The sequence below is a fragment of the Diuraphis noxia genome, unplaced genomic scaffold (genome assembly GCF_037042655.1).
Source record: "Diuraphis noxia isolate RWA-SAM2 unplaced genomic scaffold, SU_Dnox_SAM2 contig0001, whole genome shotgun sequence".
Taxonomy (NCBI): domain Eukaryota; kingdom Metazoa; phylum Arthropoda; class Insecta; order Hemiptera; family Aphididae; genus Diuraphis; species Diuraphis noxia.
In genome coordinates, this window is record NW_028301711.1 from 65,681,172 (window position 1) to 65,699,806 (window position 18,635).

An 18,635-nucleotide genomic window follows, 5' to 3' on the forward strand; every position below is an offset into this window, starting at 1 on the left:
AGTTCTTAAAAAGGAAATTTGTTCCATATCCCTGGCATTACAACATTTGATTTGTATTTTTAATCATCTATGACATATTTTTATTATAAAAACAAACTTATAAAAATAATTATATAAAATGTATTCATTACCAAGACCAGACAGCCTCTGATGTTCGACAACAAATGTTGAACCTACACAAAAACCACCAACTGACGACAACGCTGTTTCTAAACTTCCAATGATCAAGTCAACTTCGTCTTTCTACAAAAAAGTAAATAAAAAATAATATACTTTATCATTCACATCAATATTTTGTAAATTTATCATTTCATAGAAAACTAAGCCGTAATATATAGGTCAATAGGCACCTATTAATATTTATGAAGTGCCAAATATGAAATCTTGAAATTGTTAATGGGCCATCAAAATTGTAGACGTTGGTAAAAACAAATGAAGAAAATCGATAAATTACAAACCAGAATGTAAAAAATTATCGGTTTTTACTTTTTTTTTCTTGTCTGCGGGCCAGATAAGATTTGTCCACAATTTACCATTTGGTGACCCCTTTTCTAGGTTAGTAATTTATTATAGTATTGTGCTTGCATACACACACGGTTTTTTTAATCTTAAATAGCATCAAAAGTATAAAAAAAAATATATATATAATTCCTCAATTTTCCCTATAGAAAAATAAATCTAATATCATACAATAATTTTTTATTTATTAACTAATTAATTTATCCAAATGTTAAAATATAAAAACAAGTAACAACAGGTTATTTTATTTCATAGTTGAAAAAATCCATTTCCTTTTGAAAACTAAATAGAATTTTTAATATTCTTAGCGGCAGTTTTGTTAAATACCTAGGTACATAAATAAAATTATTCTAATACATATTTTAATCATTTTTGAAAAATGTAAGTGGAAAGTTGGACAAGGTATTTTTAATATTTGTTGAAGTATCTATCTGTATTTAAAAATACATATCCTTTTTGGTTTCCTTTTTATAATAATATAATATCCTTTTTATTTTTATTTTAAATCGGAATTGGAGAATTTATAATAATATTGTATTTTTCTACTGTAAATTATACTCAAGCGAAAATTTGGTGAGTACCAACTGCTTTAACAGTTACCTACACATAATGTAATATATTGCATAACAACCAATTCAATTTTCTTACATAAAACATGAAAATCTTTTCAGTTGATTAATAAGGTAAAACAAAATATGTATTTATAAAAAAAATTGATAGTATTTATAAATAGTTCTAAAATAATAAATTTTATATTTTATATTCTTTTTGAAATATGTATCTGTATCTGTACTTGAATACTTTTAAAATATAAGTAGCCTACTTAAAGTAGGTATATTTTACAAAATTGCAATTACCGGGATATTGAAGTGTTCAGTAATCCCTCGACCTTTTTCGCCAAGAATGCCGAATGATATGGTTTCATCAATGAATATACGGATTTTATGTTTTATTCGAATTTCAATAAATTTTGGCAAGTTGCAAATATTCCCGGTGTTCATATAAATTCCTTCAACAATTAGAAATGCTCTTCTGTTTCTTCTTCTCTTCTGTAAATTATACCAGAATTTAAAATTTATATAACACAGAATAGTTACAAAAAAATTTAAAAGAGTATTCAAGTTTAATTTGTACAACTACGTTATCAGGACATAATGATGAACGCATGCATAGGCGTAATCTAAAGTAAAATGTTGGAGAGGGGAGTGGAATCTTGTGGTAAAACTAAAAATCTATAAGGTAAGTATCAAAAATAAAAAAATAGCTTTGTCCCTTTCAATAATAAATCAGCGACTATTAAATTTATTAGTTAGTTTTAGACAATATTCAAATATAAAAACAAAAAGTATATAATTACAGTTCAAAAACTTATACGTACTAACATAGAAAACGCATATAAAACAGATAACCGTCTTATTAGAATTCATTAAAATTGTGATAGTAAACATTTTATACATTAATATTAATATTTTATTCCAATAAAATTCGTCGACTACAAATTGATGCGCCTTTGTCAAATTCATCTATTACTTGATCAAAATTAACTTCTCTATCCCTTTCAGTATAGAAAGCTGCAATACTACTCAGTTTTTTTTGGCACCTAGTAAATCATAGATATGTTTTTAGTTTCTTTAACGAAGTAAAACTTCTTTAATTTGAAGCTGTATTTGCCGGAATCGACAAAATTATAATTAAACATTTGTTATAATCTTCAAATCCACCTTTCAATTGTTTTTTTTTTAATCTGTTCTATTTTCAAATGAATCTTTTATCTCACTGTTTTTTAAAAATTTTATATTAAAGACAGCTCTTCTTTTAATTCTTTTTTATCTAAACTAAATGTTTTACAACCAATGATTTTTAATTTAAAAATGTTAATTATTTGATATTAATAGACAATTTATTATTATATTATTAAATGATAAATATGATATCACAGATTATAATATTAAACCCTTAGTATCACTGGTGCTATTATAACTATATGATATAGGATAAAGCCAGATGGTGCACAGTTCTGCATTTGGTGATAACTATGAGTGGTCATACTGATTAAAAAAAACAGTATGAAGTTAAGATTAACACAGATTAATATTTATATACTATGAAGCCAGCCTCCAGTATAAAGGTGATCATTTTAATAGCTGGTTCAGATTTGGTGTTTAAGATGGAGTAAAGATTGAGAGGAATTTTTAAGGGATTTAAGAGTGTTTAATAGAATTTGTCGTTTAAGCCGGAGGGCAGAACAGTTGAATAAAATATGAGAGAGGTCACAGATACACTTATATAAATGAAGTGTACAAAATGGCGAGTCATTTAGTCCAAGTTTGAAAGAGTGACTAGGTAATGAGGAATGTCCTATATGTAAACGATTAAAGTGGACTATATGTAATCTTTGTAACTTAAGATTATTAAACCAAGTTTTTTTAATGATGTCAGGTGTTGTATATTTATATCTCAAAGCGAACTCAGTCGATGAGTTATACCAATAAGAAGACCATAGACTAGATAGGTAGCGTTTTAAAATGGAATAAAGTCAGATTGTAGTAGATGTATAAGAGAGGGACAATTTAGATAGAAGGTGGATTTAGCTAAATTATCGGCGATCTCGTTACCACGTATTCCAATGAGACTGAGAATCCAAAGGAAGTGAATAATGTAGTTTGATTAATTTAGATTGAAAACCGAAGAACAAGAGGGGAAAGGTGAGAGTTGAAAGTGTTGGAAACTAAAGGTTGTAGGCAAGACATAGCGTCAATGGCTACTAAATATTTATTCAGGGAAAAACTTAGAATTATGTCACGACCTCAATGATGGCATAGCACTCAGCTGAGAAAGAGGAAGACAATGGTGGGAGGTTATTTGTGAAAGATATATATAATTCTGAAATGAAAAATGCATAGCCAGCAGAAATGGGTGATACTGAACCATCAGTATAAATAATAATAAAGTCAGGAAAGTTTATACTAAGATAGTTTGAAAAAGCTGCATTGACCATGGAATAAGACATTGATTTAAGTTATTAGAGGAAAGGTCAGAAAACTGATGACCCAATCGAACATGAGGGGAGCATAGTAAAGAGTCATAAGGAAGCTCATAAAGAGAAAGTTTAACTGAGTTGATGGTGAATTGGTGGAAACACGAAACTGCATTTGTGATAATAGATAAGACTGAAGTGGATTTGGAGACATAGCACCAATTCAGATACAATGAATAAAAAATGTCAACAATCGAGTGATTACTATGAGATAAAGATTTCAAAATAAATTTACCAGTAAGCCAGCGAAATCTGATGTCGAAAGGAGGGTACAACAGATTCAACTTCAATGACCGGGCATGGAGTGGAAATTAAATATCCCATAATGGTTATAAGGCAGGAGATCTGAAGTTTGTTAAGTTCTTCCAATTAGAGAAAGAAACAGATCCAAAAACGAAGCAACCATAGTCAAGTTTAGAGCGTATAATTGAGAAGTAAATGGATAATTAACATGAGGGATGAATGTCCCACCAGGTATCAGTTTATATTTATCTAAGGAGTTAGGCCAAATAGAAGCGAATGCTGTGAGTGAAATAATATGTGATCACCAACGAAGTTTGGGGTCAAGGATGATGCCTAAATAAGTAATGTTAGGAACAAAAGGTATAATATTGTTATCAAAATATATATTAAGATGGTTTAATTTTCCATAGCGAGTGAATATGACTGATTTTCATTTTTTAGGAGCAACTTCAAATGACCATTTAATTAGGATAGTCCTTAGATCCTTTAGGGCAGAATTGATGTTCTCGATGGGAATATTGTTGAACTTATTTGAAGAGAAAATGACTAGATCATCAGCATAAATAAGGCATTTATGACCGAGTGATAGAGATGCTTATCAACAATGCTCATATAAACGTTAAATAGTTTTGGGCTGAGAAAGCTACCCTGGGGGAGACCAGTAAAAGTATAACGAGAAGTCCATCGACTTCCATCCAAAAGGAGAAGAGAAAGTACGTTTTCTAAAATTAATAAATAAAATTAAATATTACAAAATATATAAGGGACATTCAATGAGAGAAGGTGGGAGATGAGGGCAGGAACATTAACAGAATCGAAGGCGCCACGAATATCGATGAAAGTGGCAACGAGAAATTCTCTATTATTAAAGGAATGGTAAATATTACCAATAAGTGTTGATAGGCATTCCATGGTACCCATACCTTTCCTAAATGCAAACAGGTTTGCCGATAAGATAAAGTTGGATTCCAACCACTAATCCAGCCTGGATTTCAGCAAATATTCAAAACCTCTACATAGAGAAGATGAGAGTGTGATTGGACGAAAAGAAGTGTTGGAGTTTGATTTAGTAATGTGCATAACACAATAAATGATCCAAGAGGTAAGTATCTACTGAATTGTCAGAATATTGCTAAGGGGATTCCACCCGGGGAGGGGAAGGTTAGCAAAAATTGTATTTGATCTGTTCCTTGGTACAGTAGATTCGGCAGACTTGCTAATGATACTGGTGAGGGTAGAATATGAAAGTGAGTGCAAGAAATCAGTAAGAGAGGATATTAAGTTCTGAATTTGTAGAGGGAAAGATGACCAGTTAGTCTTATAATAGTTGAAGGGTCTGGTATTGATTGGGATGTCATCAAAATTGATGTTTGATGACGTATGGAGGGTGGTTGGATTGAAGTTCACTGTTAAAATAATAGGAATATGATCGCTACCATGAGGCTCATTTAGAGTTTGCCATCATAGATTCCAGATAAGATCAAGGGAATAAAATGATAAATCCCTGCTAGTTGAGTCAAGACGACCGACATGTGTGGAGCTGCCATCATTCAGTATACAAAGTCCTAATGAGTTAATAGTACCATAAATCTAGTTACCACGGCGTAATACCGAACCAGAGCCCCAGGCAAGATGAAAGGCATTGAAATTATCACCGAGAAATGTGTTATGGGAGACAAGGTTGAATACGTCCAGCCACAAGTCGGTAGAAACGTTAGAACTATTGGGGACATAGCGAGACCAAACTTTTAAGGGAGAAGATGAGTTCACTGAGAAAATCTCGACGCAATGATGTCAATTTTGTGACTAATGTATTTGTTTCTAGTAGCAATGTCAATAGAGATCAGTTTAGATTTAAAGGCATTGTGTATAACTATGGCTCCGCCACCATACCCATCCGGTCGATCAGACCTATAGGTTTTGAACAGTGGAATTGTTAGGGAACGTGAAGGTAAATCTGGGTATATTTTCTTCATGAAGAAAGGTATAAGGCTTTAAGATTTCAGAAATAAGAGGCTGGCAATTTAATGAAAAAGCAGTATAACAACAATTATTTTTCTTAAAAATGATTGCGTCTTTATAAGAAATATTTTCGTGGGCCATATTTTTTTTAATTTCTTTTTTGGTTGACCATTCTTGGCAGCTGCGACCCGTGGCAAGATGAGGTTGTTTGCAGAAAAGACATACTGGATCGGTGGCTTGAGAGTAGGAACAGGATTCGATCGATTGCTTGGTTTCACCGCAATGGCTGCATCTGGGAACACTGCGACAACATTTTTGAGTACGGCCGAAACGTAGGCAGCGGTTGCGTTGGACGGGGGACCGGATGCTAGGCTTAACTTCGAAAACCATGTTGAAAACAGAGATAACCGATGGAATTTTTGGAGCAACAAATTTTAACTCAACAATGCGAGTCTATACGATATTTTCATCTTTTTTGATGTTGACACGCTTGAAAGCATCAATAGTAACATGAGACTTGACACTTTTGAATAATTTAATTCCCGAGACAGTGTTGTCTAATTTAATTATTCCGTACGAAAAAAATAAGCGTAGAATATATGCATGCATTGTAATTGTTTTCTTTTAAAATATTAGAATTTATACAGAGGTTACCATCTATGATAGTATCAAAAGTAATTTTAATTTTTTTAGAGCCCACGGGCTTAATGTTAATAAAATTGTTCGAAAAGAATTTAGCGACCCAAAAGGATGCCAGTTTCCTAAATTTGTATTTTCATCGGAGCTCTCAATTAAAACATTTACAGGCCCAATATAGTCTGATGAAAATGATTGTTGTAGAATATTGACATATTTATTATTATTAAAGGTATCATTGTATTTTTTTGTAGAGAAAAGCTAGGCGGTGTTGGAGACGAGGAACCGGTAACGATCTCATTAGAGAGGCCGTTATCGTTGTCGTTCACGTCCATGACCATTGACCCAGTCGAATTATCGGCTTGCGTTGAAATATTATTATAATTGAAAGCCGTGCTAGACACATTAGATACGTTTAGAGATGGAAGATTGTCAATTAGCTGGAGGCTTAGTGAGGCCGGGATGGACAAATTGTTTAGTGGCTTACCGTTATTACCGACTAACTGAAAACCAGGACCTGTGATAGAATATTTAACTTTATCAGCAAAACGCGAGACACATGACTGTACACAACGACTGCGTGAGAAAAACTGTGAGGTTTATTTTTAATTATACTATATTTAGCCAAGATTAATATATGAAGCATTGTGCTGTAGTATATTTTTTGTTAAAATAAAATAGATTTACAAGCGTTATAAATATTTTTCCAAACTACACTTATAATTTATATAATTAACTGTCAATTGAATGTGGTGATTAGCATTAAGTCCCACACAAATAATTTTCGATTGTATCGTTCAAAGATCAGATAGGCCTTTTCGTTTTATGAATGATGATGAATTTATCTTATCATTTTCCACAGTTTTGGAAGATTACTTACTGTTGAATTGTTCTCCATGATTAATCGTTCCAAGTCTTCTGGGCAATTGTGTTTGAAGTACACCAGTTCAGCTTTAGAAGATTGTAGACCTTTTTGTATTGCAAAGTTCACTTCTTCATCCCTAAAAACGTTCCAATCTTATTAACAATAGAAAAACAGTCACTACAGGTGATTCTAGTGTCATATTGGCTATGTCATATAGTGTCTATTTACTACATACACGTATACAATGTCCCTAGACTTAACGTATGCTTGAATAGCGCTGGTCACTGTGGAGAACCCGTACGAGTATATAACGGCTTCTTCCATTCCCATAAATTTAGCGATCTTTTCTTCCAGTTCAATGTGTATATCTAAAAAAAATTTCTAATTACTATTAAATTTTTTATAACTTTAATTTACGTATTGTATACCAAAAAATACATGTACTCGTTCCTTAGCTCTCCAATCAACATAACAATTTAAAATTATTGTACGCCACTATGCTATGTAATTAAAATCATATCAATCACAATTACCCTTTTTCAGTATATAAGAATTGAACCATCAAAGTATCTAACTAAAGAATAATTAATAATATAATTATTTATAATCAATGGTATTATATTTTTAAGATTTTGGTCCAGACATTTTTCTTGTATCAAAATTTATAGAAAACAATTGTTTCAGTAATCATAAAAATAAATAATTGATGCTAATATCAAAGTTATTTGAGTGTAGTTGTGGGCTGTACTTCGGGGTGCACTAGCAATAAATAAAAATATTATAAAATTTGTGCTCCCAAAGAGCTTGATCTTAGAAAAAAATGGTAGATGAAGATTCCGAGAAAATATTTTATTCTCACTGAAAAATCATATGTCTGCGAAAAGCATTTTAAAGAGGATAATATTTTGAAGTTTTGGGAATCTTGCACAATTAAGGTACGTAGGTACCTACTTGAAATATAATGCCTACAGAGTACAGACTATGATTTAAGATATACCTTATATCTTAAACAGTGCAACAGACTATAACTATTGATTATTTTTTCCTGTGTACCTACTTACAGAAATTAATTTTAATTTAAAAAAAAAATGTATATTCAATAATATTGGCTTATTTTAGATTCGTACAATTAGTGGCGACTAAAAGAAGGAATAGTCCAATCAGGCCCAATTTATCTAGAAAATATTAAAAAATCACGAAAGCCACCATGTGTATGTGTTAGCACGAGTAATACTTCTAATTCTAATACTATTTTAAATCTAAAAGTGGATTCATTCAATAATCCAGAAATATTGAATATAGTAGAAAACTTTATTGAGGACATTGAAGGAATTACAAATCAATTCTTAACTAAACACCATACTATTATACGTACTATATCTTATGCTAGTCTAAAATATTTTATGTTATTATGATATACCTATCTATTTTTATTAAAAAACATATATTTAATTGAAATATTAAAAATATTAATTGTTGAGTTAAAGTCTACTTAACAATTAATTATATATTAAAAGTCTTATAAGAGCATGTATAATCTCATTAATATTTATAGTTATCCTACAATCATATTTAAATTATTGCCAATACATTGATTAATTAAAATGTTACGTTTATTTTAAATATTAAGTACAAAATGTCGTCTATATTCACAAAGTAATAAAAACTAAAATTGAATTATGTGCCTTATAATTTTATGATAAACCATTAACTATTGAGTTTTGAGTATGGTAAAAGTTGAAATTTTATTTTATTTCATTTTTTATTAAGATATTCACAATTTACTATTATTTTAGGTATTACTATCGTATAAGTGAAGAGCATCAAATTATAAACATGTATTTAGGTATACAAGTTGCCAATCATATTGATCGCCCAGACATATTATGCAAAGATAATATTCGAAAAATGATTTTTATAACGGTAAAATTGTTATTTAAAAACATTAATACTTAATTAAAGAATTGTGTTTAAATTATGGGTGTAAAGAGTTTTTTCTAAAAGCATCAACAGAAATTAAAAATAGATACAACATGAAAGATCCAGTTTTATCAAAACTTTATATTTTGAAACCAGATAATGCAATATCTAACCTTTAGAAAGAGAAATTCCTTCATAGTAGCCACTAATCAAGGTTCTCACTAAAATAGTGTTCCTACCCTGTAAATATAATACTTATGCAAATTATTGATGAACTAGATCCGTTTAGTACATCACCTTCAAATTCACACATTTGCCTAAAAAGATTTTTTATTGCTCTTAAAGATAATGATAGACACAAAAATAAAAACATACATAATTATAAAATATGTATTGTTGAACAATTACTACGTTTATACTATAGCATTAATTCGGTTTGAAATTAAATTGATTTTTAATTCTTAAACTACATAATGCAAGCGTTTTAACTTTTAAAACGGTTTAAATTTTTTAAGCCGTTTAAACGACATCTTCAAAACACCCCTTCTTTTCTAAATGCTTAGCTTTGTCATTGTTAAAAAATAGATCTCTACTCCTCTCTCTCTCTAATGTCAGAGTCTTCATATGCGAATATCCGTTACATACAGCCCATTCATATAAACATAGTAAAGGTTTATCTTTTAAATCGTTTTAAACATCATAAATTTGATAAAAATTAAATAGTAGTGTACTTTATAATACTTAATAATAATTTATTATTTTTGATCTAATCTATTACATTTACAGATAATTTAAATGTAAAAATTACATTTTTCTATTTTTAGATATCCAGAGTAATAATCTAATTACTATAAATCTAATTTATAAGATATATTTTCATCGTGAAAGTACAATGAAAACGATTTTCAGGAATTTATAACAATATTTTTTTAACGGTTGCTTCTCATTACCTAACTATAAGATAATAATTATGTAAAATAATGTAATTATTAATTAACAATTCATTATTCGTTGATTCTCATTTTATTGAAAAATTAATTTAAGAGAGAGTAAACGTCATTATGTATGGTGATATTGCTAATAAAAATAAGGTGTCTATGATGAAAAAGAAAAAAATGAAAACTATAATTCGACGCAACAGTTTTACTTACCAAATGTGCCGTAAAATGCCCTGGGTCCACAAGAACCAATACCATATTTGTTCACCGCATCTACTACATTGTTTTCAATAAACTTTTCGCTAATAAAATTAAAATAGTTGTGGGTGGCGAAATTTATACACGATCTGCCATTAATTGTGATATAATGTTCAGTCTAATACCAACAATTGAAAAAAAAAAAACAAATACTCAATTACATACATTTATGCATACACATATTATAGTAATGGTTATTATTTCGAACAAGACACTAGCATATTACATATGTTGACTCCATCTTACAAATGTACAACACGGCAAATTTAATTTTATATACCTACAAAATAATACTTGCTTTAAAATCAAAATATCGTAGAAGCCATAATGTACAAATATACACATACTTGGCGTTTTTAGTTTTTTATCTTTGAATTCGATTATAGTAGATATTAAATATGCCATTTGTAAGTTTGTAAGTTGATGACAACACATGCAAGTGTAGCATCTTCTTAATTATATTTACCTTTCCATCAATGATATAATTTTCCATTGGCAATGCAGATGGGGAAGTTGTATTTACCATGGGTTTTGGAGTCCACAATTGTATCTTTTGTTCAATATCCGGCTTGAAAAGTAATCACATTTCACATTATTAGACACCAGGAAATAATGATGTTGTTAACATATTTTATTTTATTTTATTAGTGACAGCATTTATTTCATTTTTGAGAGAAAAAATATTTTCACTTCAGTCAACCACCAATTTAATATAAATAAGATTTATAATATTGATATATAAATAGGTTTTTTTTCTTTAAAAAAAAGATAATTAGAAACAAAATTTTTTCGTTGGTAGGTACCTATTTTCCGTATTAATATTATTATTACAATTATATAAGAATAGTTTGGTAGATCAACTCAGCAACGCTGTACTGGGGTCACCTTAGTTGCGTTCCGTAAAAAAGGTATACACGAATATTCACTTAGAACTAATCAAAATCAATATAGGTAGTCTAATAAATAAATAGCAATTACAATTAATATAATCACAAGTCAATCAAAAAATTGTTTATAAAATGTAATACGTAAAAAAGTAAATAAATGTTAAATCACTTAGATCTAATCAAAATTAATATAATAATAACACAATAATGATACAATTTTGGTAACAGCAGTTAAAGATTTAAAAGAGGAAAACAAAAAAATAAAAGAACCAAATCTGAAATTAGGAAACGAATTATATATAGTTAATAAACGAATCAACATATTAGAACAATAACAACTAGGGAATACGTTGAAATAATTGGAGTACCCCCATACAAGAACATGAAAACTGTAGAAAAATTGTAGAATCTATTACATCAGCACTGGGCGTTCAATTAACTACAGTAAATGCATGTCATGTAAGATCCAAAACTATGAACAATATTACAATAAGTCTGGGAAAATAGTGGCGGAAATGAAGTCAAAATAAGATGAAGCAACTTTAATCGATTTAGTAAGAAAGAAAAGACCATCTGCAAAAAATGTAAATGACAAATGGGATAATAATGGTATTTATATAAATAATTATCTAACTCAAACGAACAGAAATCTTTTTTATAAAACTCGTATGTTAGCCAAAGAACACAGTTACAAGTTTGTGTGGTTTAAAAACAATAAACTATTTATCAGAAAACTCCAATACAATCTATATAAATGATGAAAACATCCTAGATAAAATTAAAAGTTAATTGTTTAAAATAATCTAGAGGTAAAAATATAAAATAAAATAATTTTGTTACATTATGGACAGTATCAGCACAATAAATAGCTTTTTTGAATACAAAACAAATTATTTTCAGAGTTTAAAATTAAATATAATATTGTACAAGAACGATTCCCAAATATTTTGAGTTGTAATATTAGAAGTATAAATGCAAATGTAGATGAATTATTACTTTTACTTGAAAGTGAAAAAAATATTTGTAAACCAGATATTATAGTATTAACTGAAACCTGACATGATACAAATTCCTGTAATATAATTTTACCTGATTATGACATGTTTTTTTCAAAAAAAAAGAAACCAAAATTATGGTGTTATAATTTTATACAAAAATAATTTATGTTTAGATTGTATTGAGTTTGATGTAACAGAGACAAATATTGTAAAAATAACTTTAAACATTGTAAATAGTAGTATAATTTTTTTCTGTATCTATAGATCACCGGCTATGGATAGCTATGACTTTTTGACAACTTTTAAAAATATATTATTAAATGAAAAAAAGCGGGTAAGTCGTGGATGTCGCTCTGCTGTACAGTAGGTTACTGTAATGGATGGGATTAAATTTGAATTTGAATGCAATGATAGGTATCATTGTATACGAAAAACGGTTCTGAACGGAGATGATTTGTCAGTCTAGGATATATTATATTTTAATATTGCCATATTATATTATATTTTGAAATAAATATTTTATTTTTCAATTATGTCGCATTTTGCATAAGGCATGGTTAATCAATTAGTGTAGTTATCATGTAGTTATCATAATTCATAATACCTTATATAGTTATATTATCATAGATATAAGAATACCTGGTTTGAGGATAAATCGTAATCATTACGCGATTTCATAAAAATTTAAAACTCAAACAATCAAAACATTTTTCCTATAATAACACTTCAAATTTTCTCTATAGCTATTTGAAGCAAAACTTATGGAAAACTTGGTGTTAAATTTTATAACCTTAGATATAAATACAAACAATATTATGAATTTTGAACTACAAAATAATCTGCAAATATTCATGGTTTTGACGAATTTTTGTCAATATTTGAAATTCAAATGCTAATAAAAATTTAATTTGAATTTCCGGTGGACATTTTTTTTGTGATAAAGATTGACAAATTTCTAAGGAATCTTGTATTAAATTTTCAAATCTTAGATTTTAAAAGAAAATTTTTTATGAATTTCTAGCTTATAATAATTTGCGAATTTTCGTGATTTTTACGTATGTTGTCAACATAGGCGTATCTAGGGGGGGCTTAGACCCCCCCAGAATTATTTGTATTATTTTTGATTATTTCGTCGAGTTAAAATAGTTAAATATAAATTATTGTGCTTATTATATTGAACTTGTGACGAATAAATGAATGATAATACTAAAATGATCACTCTTGTAATTATTTATCGGCGATAATACTTAACATAATATTTTGTGAGTTTATTGTTATCAAGAGTTATAAAATGATATCATTTTAATCATTTTTATAATATTTATCTTCACTTGTACAACCAGCCGTTTCACTGGCAATACTAAATATTGAAAGAGATATTTCAAATAATATTGATTCTAATGAACGTACGTTTCCCCAGCCCCCCACATATCACTTTTCCAAAATTTTCTTTTGCCAACATTTAGTACGTCATTTGTTTGTATTTGTTTGACCAAATTCAGAATTTGTTTGATGTCGGTTCACCTCGGAAAATCGGTTTTCCGTGCGGGGGGCTGTGGAAACGTTTCCATAGCCCCCCACCCCGTTAATTATTGACTTTTCCCAAATTTTCTTTTGCCAACATTTAGTACGTCATTTGTTCGTATATGTTTGACCAAATTCAGAATTTGTTTGATGTCGGTTCACCTCGGAAAATCGGTTTTCCGTGCGGGGGGCTGTGGAAACGTTTCCATAGCCCCCCACCTCGTTAATTATTGACTTTTCCCAAATTTTCTTTTGCCAACATTTAGTACGTCATTTGTTTGTATTTGTTTGACCAAATTCAGAATTTGTTTGATGTCGGTTCACCTCGGAAAATCGGTTTTCCGTGCGGGGGGCTGTGGAAACGTTTCCATAGCCCCCCCACCCCGTTAATTATTGACTTTTCCCAAATTTTCTTTTGCCAACATTTAGTACGTCATTTGTTTGTATTTGTTTGTATTTGTTTGACCAAATTCAGAATTTGTTTGATGTCGGCACGCCCCGGAAAATCAATTTTTAACAACAGTATTTATTATTATATATTATCTATCTATAAGTATATAATATATTATGTTGTTGAAACCTGATAAAAATTAATACAATTCTTATTTTTATAATATACCTACTGATTTGTGTTTATTTAATGTAATATATACATTATAATTACATTGACACCAAAAAAATTACTTAACATTATATGTATCGGGAACATTTTTAGTTCGAAACGTTTGACATGTTATTATTTTTTGCTGTTCATACATTTTTTGAGTACGAACTATTTTAATTTTCGAACTTTTTTGTTCGAGTTCGGTTCGGTTCAGATTTTTTAAGACTTGGTTCGAATTTCGAACCTCGAACAGTTCGGCCCTCGTATTGATTTTACCATGATGTGTGTTTTTATTTTTATTTTTTTGTCTGTCATCACATTTTAGGGCAGTAAAAGTGCTTCGACTTTTGACTTCAGTACCTCGTTCGATGCAGAAAGTGAATCTAGTTGGTACTTTGAGGGGTTCTTAATATTATTATATAATTCATAGTCACAATTTTTATAAGCTTTCAAAGTTTGAATTAACGATTTATCCTCAAACGAATTTAAATATTTGTAATTATTCAAAAGGATATTCTATCCGCCATGCAGATTTCAAAAATTTTCGAATTAAGTTGAACTATTCATAGGTATTTGCAATTTTCGATCATTATTAGTTTTTTTTAAATTAATATCGATAAAAATTTACTTGTTAGGTATAAAAGCTTAAAAATTTAATTCAAGGCTCTTAACATATTGTTACAATGACAGTTGAAAAATAAAAGAAATTCATAGTCACAATTTTTTTTTTATAAGCATTCAAAATTTGAATTTTGACAAAATACGTAAAAATCACAAAAATTCACAAATTATTTTAAGCTATAAATTCATAAAAAATGTACTTTTTAAATCTAAGATTTAAAAATTTAATACATCATTCCTTACAAGTTTTTCAATCTCTATCACAAATAAAAATTCCACCGGAAATTCAAATTAAATTTCTATGAGCATTTAAATTTTTACAACATTGGATTTTCACTGGATTTCACATTTAGCGATTTTTTTTTTTTATTTTGGTGTAACTCTAAAAAAAATGACCGCAGATACTTGAAATTTTCACTGAATGTATATATAGGCATATTATATATTTTATAAAATTTTCAAAATATGTTGATTTGTTTTGAGCGTTTTACTGACATATTAATTTTTTTTCTATAAATATCGATAAAAATGTATTTGTTGGGTAGAAAATCTTGAAAATTTAATACAAGGCTCTTAACATATTGTTACAATAGCAGTTGAAAAATTAAAGAAATTCATAGTCACTATTTTTTTTTATAAGCTTTCAAAGTTTGAATTAACGATTTATCCTCAAACGAATTTCAATATTTGTAATTATTCAAAAAGTATAAGTCGTAGATACTTGAAAATTTTACAAATTATTTAGATTTTTTTTTGGCCCTATAAAAATACTTGAAAATTTAATACAAAGTTCCTCATAGGTTATTCTTATAGTAATTAAAAAATTATAAAAATACATAGGAACAATTTTTTTCATACAAGGCTCCTAACATATATTTATAATAGCAGTTGAAAAATAAAAGAAATTCATAGTCACAATTTTTTTTTATAAGCTTTCAAAGCTAATAAAAAAAATTGTGCTCATGTATTTTTATAATTTTTTAATTACTATAAGAATAACCTATGAGGAACTTTGTATTAAATTTTCAAGTATTTTTATAGGGCCAAAAAAAATTTATCGACAATTCAAAAGACAATTTTCAGTGGTCAAAAAATATCTCAAAAAAAGTCAAAATATTTTGAAAATTGAATCATGTAAAGAAAATGCCAATCTAAATAACTTTTTCTTTTAACTTTTAACTAAAATTGACTATGAATTATATAATAATATTAAGAACCCCTCAAAGTACCAACTAGATTCACTTTCTGCATCGAACGAGGTACTGAAGTCAAAAGTCGAAGCACTTTTACTGCCCTAAAATGTGATGACAGACAAAAAAATAAAAATAAAAACACACATCATGGTAAAATCAATACGAGGGCCGAACTGTTCGAGGTTCGAAATTCGAACCAAGTCTTAAAAAATCTGAACCGAACCGAACTCGAACAAAAAAGTTCGAAAATTAAAATAGTTCGTACTCAAAAAATGTATGAACAGCAAAAAATAATAACATGTCAAACGTTTCGAACTAAAAATGTTCCCGATACATATAATGTTAAGTAATTTTTTTGGTGTCAATGTAATTATAATGTATATATTACATTAAATAAACACAAATCAGTAGGTATATTATAAAAATAAGAATTGTATTAATTTTTATCAGGTTTCAACAACATAATATATTATATACTTATAGATAGATAATATATAATAATAAATACTGTTGTTAAAAATTGATTTTCCGGGGCGTGCCGACATCAAACAAATTCTGAATTTGGTCAAACAAATACAAACAAATACAAACAAATGACGTACTAAATGTTGGCAAAAGAAAATTTGGGAAAAGTCAATAATTAACGGGGTGGGGGGGCTATGGAAACGTTTCCACAGCCCCCCGCACGGAAAACCGATTTTCCGAGGTGAACCGACATCAAACAAATTCTGAATTTGGTCAAACAAATACAAACAAATGACGTACTAAATGTTGGCAAAAGAAAATTTTGGAAAACTAATAGACGCTTGGAATTATAGTTGAAAACAAATAAATGTCTTATTTTCATTCAGTTTAGTTTTTTTTTTCTTATTAAGTATTATTATTTTTGCAGCCCCCCCCCCCCCCCCCGATATATTTGATCACCCTACGCATATGGTTGTCAAAATTAAAATTTAAATGCTTGTAAAAAAAAAATTTGTGACTATATTATATTTCTTTAATTTTTCAAATGCTGCTGTAAAAATATATTATGAGCCTTGTATTAAATTCTCAAATCTTAGAATTTAAAAAAAAAAAACTTTTATGAATTTCTATCTAAGATAATTTGAACATTGCCGTAATTTTTATGTATTTAGTCAAAATTTTAACTGTAAATTCTTATAAAAAGAATTTGAGACTATATATTTCTTTTATTTTTCAAATGCTATTGTAAAACTATTTTAGGAGCCTTGTATTAAATTTTCAAATCTTAGGTATAAAAGGAAAATGTTTTATGAATTTCTAGGGTAAAATAATTTACGAATTTTTGTGATTTTTACGTATGTTGTCAAAATTAAAATTTGAATACATGTAAAAAAAAAATTGTGGCTGTATATTTCTTTTATTTTTCAACTGCTATTGTAAAAATATAATAGGAGCCTTGTATTAAATTTTCAAATCTTTAAATTAAAAAGAAAAACTTTTATGAATTTCTATCTAAGATAATTTGAACATTGCCGTAATTTTAACGTGTTTAGTCAATATTTGAACTTTAAATGCTAATAAAAAAAAATTGTGACTATGTATTTTTATAATTTTTTAATTATTATAAGAATATTTTATGAGGAACTTTGTATTCAATTTTCAAGTATTTTGATAGGGCCGAAAAGTTTTTATCGACACTTCAAAAAAAAATTTTCAGAAAAATTGAAAATTTCAGTTGTCAATAAATATCTCAAAAAAAGTCAAAATATTTTTAAAATTAAATCATGTAAAGATAATGCCAATCTAAATAACTGATAAAATTTTCACGTATCTACGACTTATACTTTTTGAATACTAACAAATATTTAAAATCGTTTCAGGATAAATCGTTATCGGAACGCTATTTCGTAAAAATTTAAAATTCAAACGCATCTCAAATTTATCCTATAATGACGCTTCGAGATTTCTCTATAGCTACTTGAAGGAAAACTTATGGAAAACTTAGTGTTGTATTCTTAATCTTTAGTTATAAACACAAAAAATTTTATGATTTTTCAGCTTCATAATTACTTGCAAATTTTTGCATTTTTGACAGATTTCGTAAAAATTTGAACTATAAACGCTTATAAAAAAAAATGTGCCTATGTATTCTTATAATTTTTTAATCACTATAAGAATAACTTATGGGGAACTTTGTATTAAATTTTCAAGTATTTTGATTAGGCCAAAAATTTTTTATCGACACTTAAAAAAAAAATTCTCAAAAAAATTGAAAATTTCAGTGGTCTATAAATAACTCAAAAAAGAAAATTAAACTGTGTATAGATAACACTAACATAAACATTTGGTGAAAATTTCAAGTATTTACAGTTATTAGTTATTGAATTACAACCATATAAAAAAATCGATTTGGTCGAAAACTGATTTTGCGTAAAAATTCCCGTTTTCTGTCATTTTTTTTTTTGT

At 28.3% G+C, this 18,635-nt stretch overlaps 2 protein-coding genes and 1 pseudogene across 2 annotated transcripts in view; all 3 read right to left on the bottom strand.

The window, feature by feature from the left end:
- Nucleotides 1–18,635, bottom strand: part of Spt-I (serine palmitoyltransferase subunit I) — a 44,786-nt gene that overhangs the window by 7,605 nt on the left and 18,546 nt on the right. Inside the window, exons 3-8 of the mRNA XM_015518966.2 lie at nt 10,845–10,946; nt 10,334–10,496; nt 7,498–7,630; nt 7,278–7,398; nt 1,377–1,568; nt 132–243 (exon numbers count right to left, since the gene is read on the bottom strand). Coding sequence (XP_015374452.1) covers nt 132–243; nt 1,377–1,568; nt 7,278–7,398; nt 7,498–7,630; nt 10,334–10,496; nt 10,845–10,946 — 823 coding nt within the window. The remainder of the gene's footprint in view (nt 1–131; nt 244–1,376; nt 1,569–7,277; nt 7,399–7,497; nt 7,631–10,333; nt 10,497–10,844; nt 10,947–18,635) is intronic.
- Nucleotides 3,312–6,166, bottom strand: LOC149061335 (uncharacterized). The gene is made up of 2 exons (XM_089216499.1): nt 5,815–6,166; nt 3,312–5,529 (listed from the first exon to the last, which is right to left on the bottom strand). Exons 1-2 carry the CDS (start codon nt 6,149–6,151, stop codon nt 5,390–5,392), a joined length of 477 nt encoding a protein of 158 aa, XP_089072625.1. The 5' UTR covers nt 6,152–6,166; the 3' UTR covers nt 3,312–5,389.
- Nucleotides 3,314–4,711, bottom strand: LOC149061336 (uncharacterized; annotated as a pseudogene).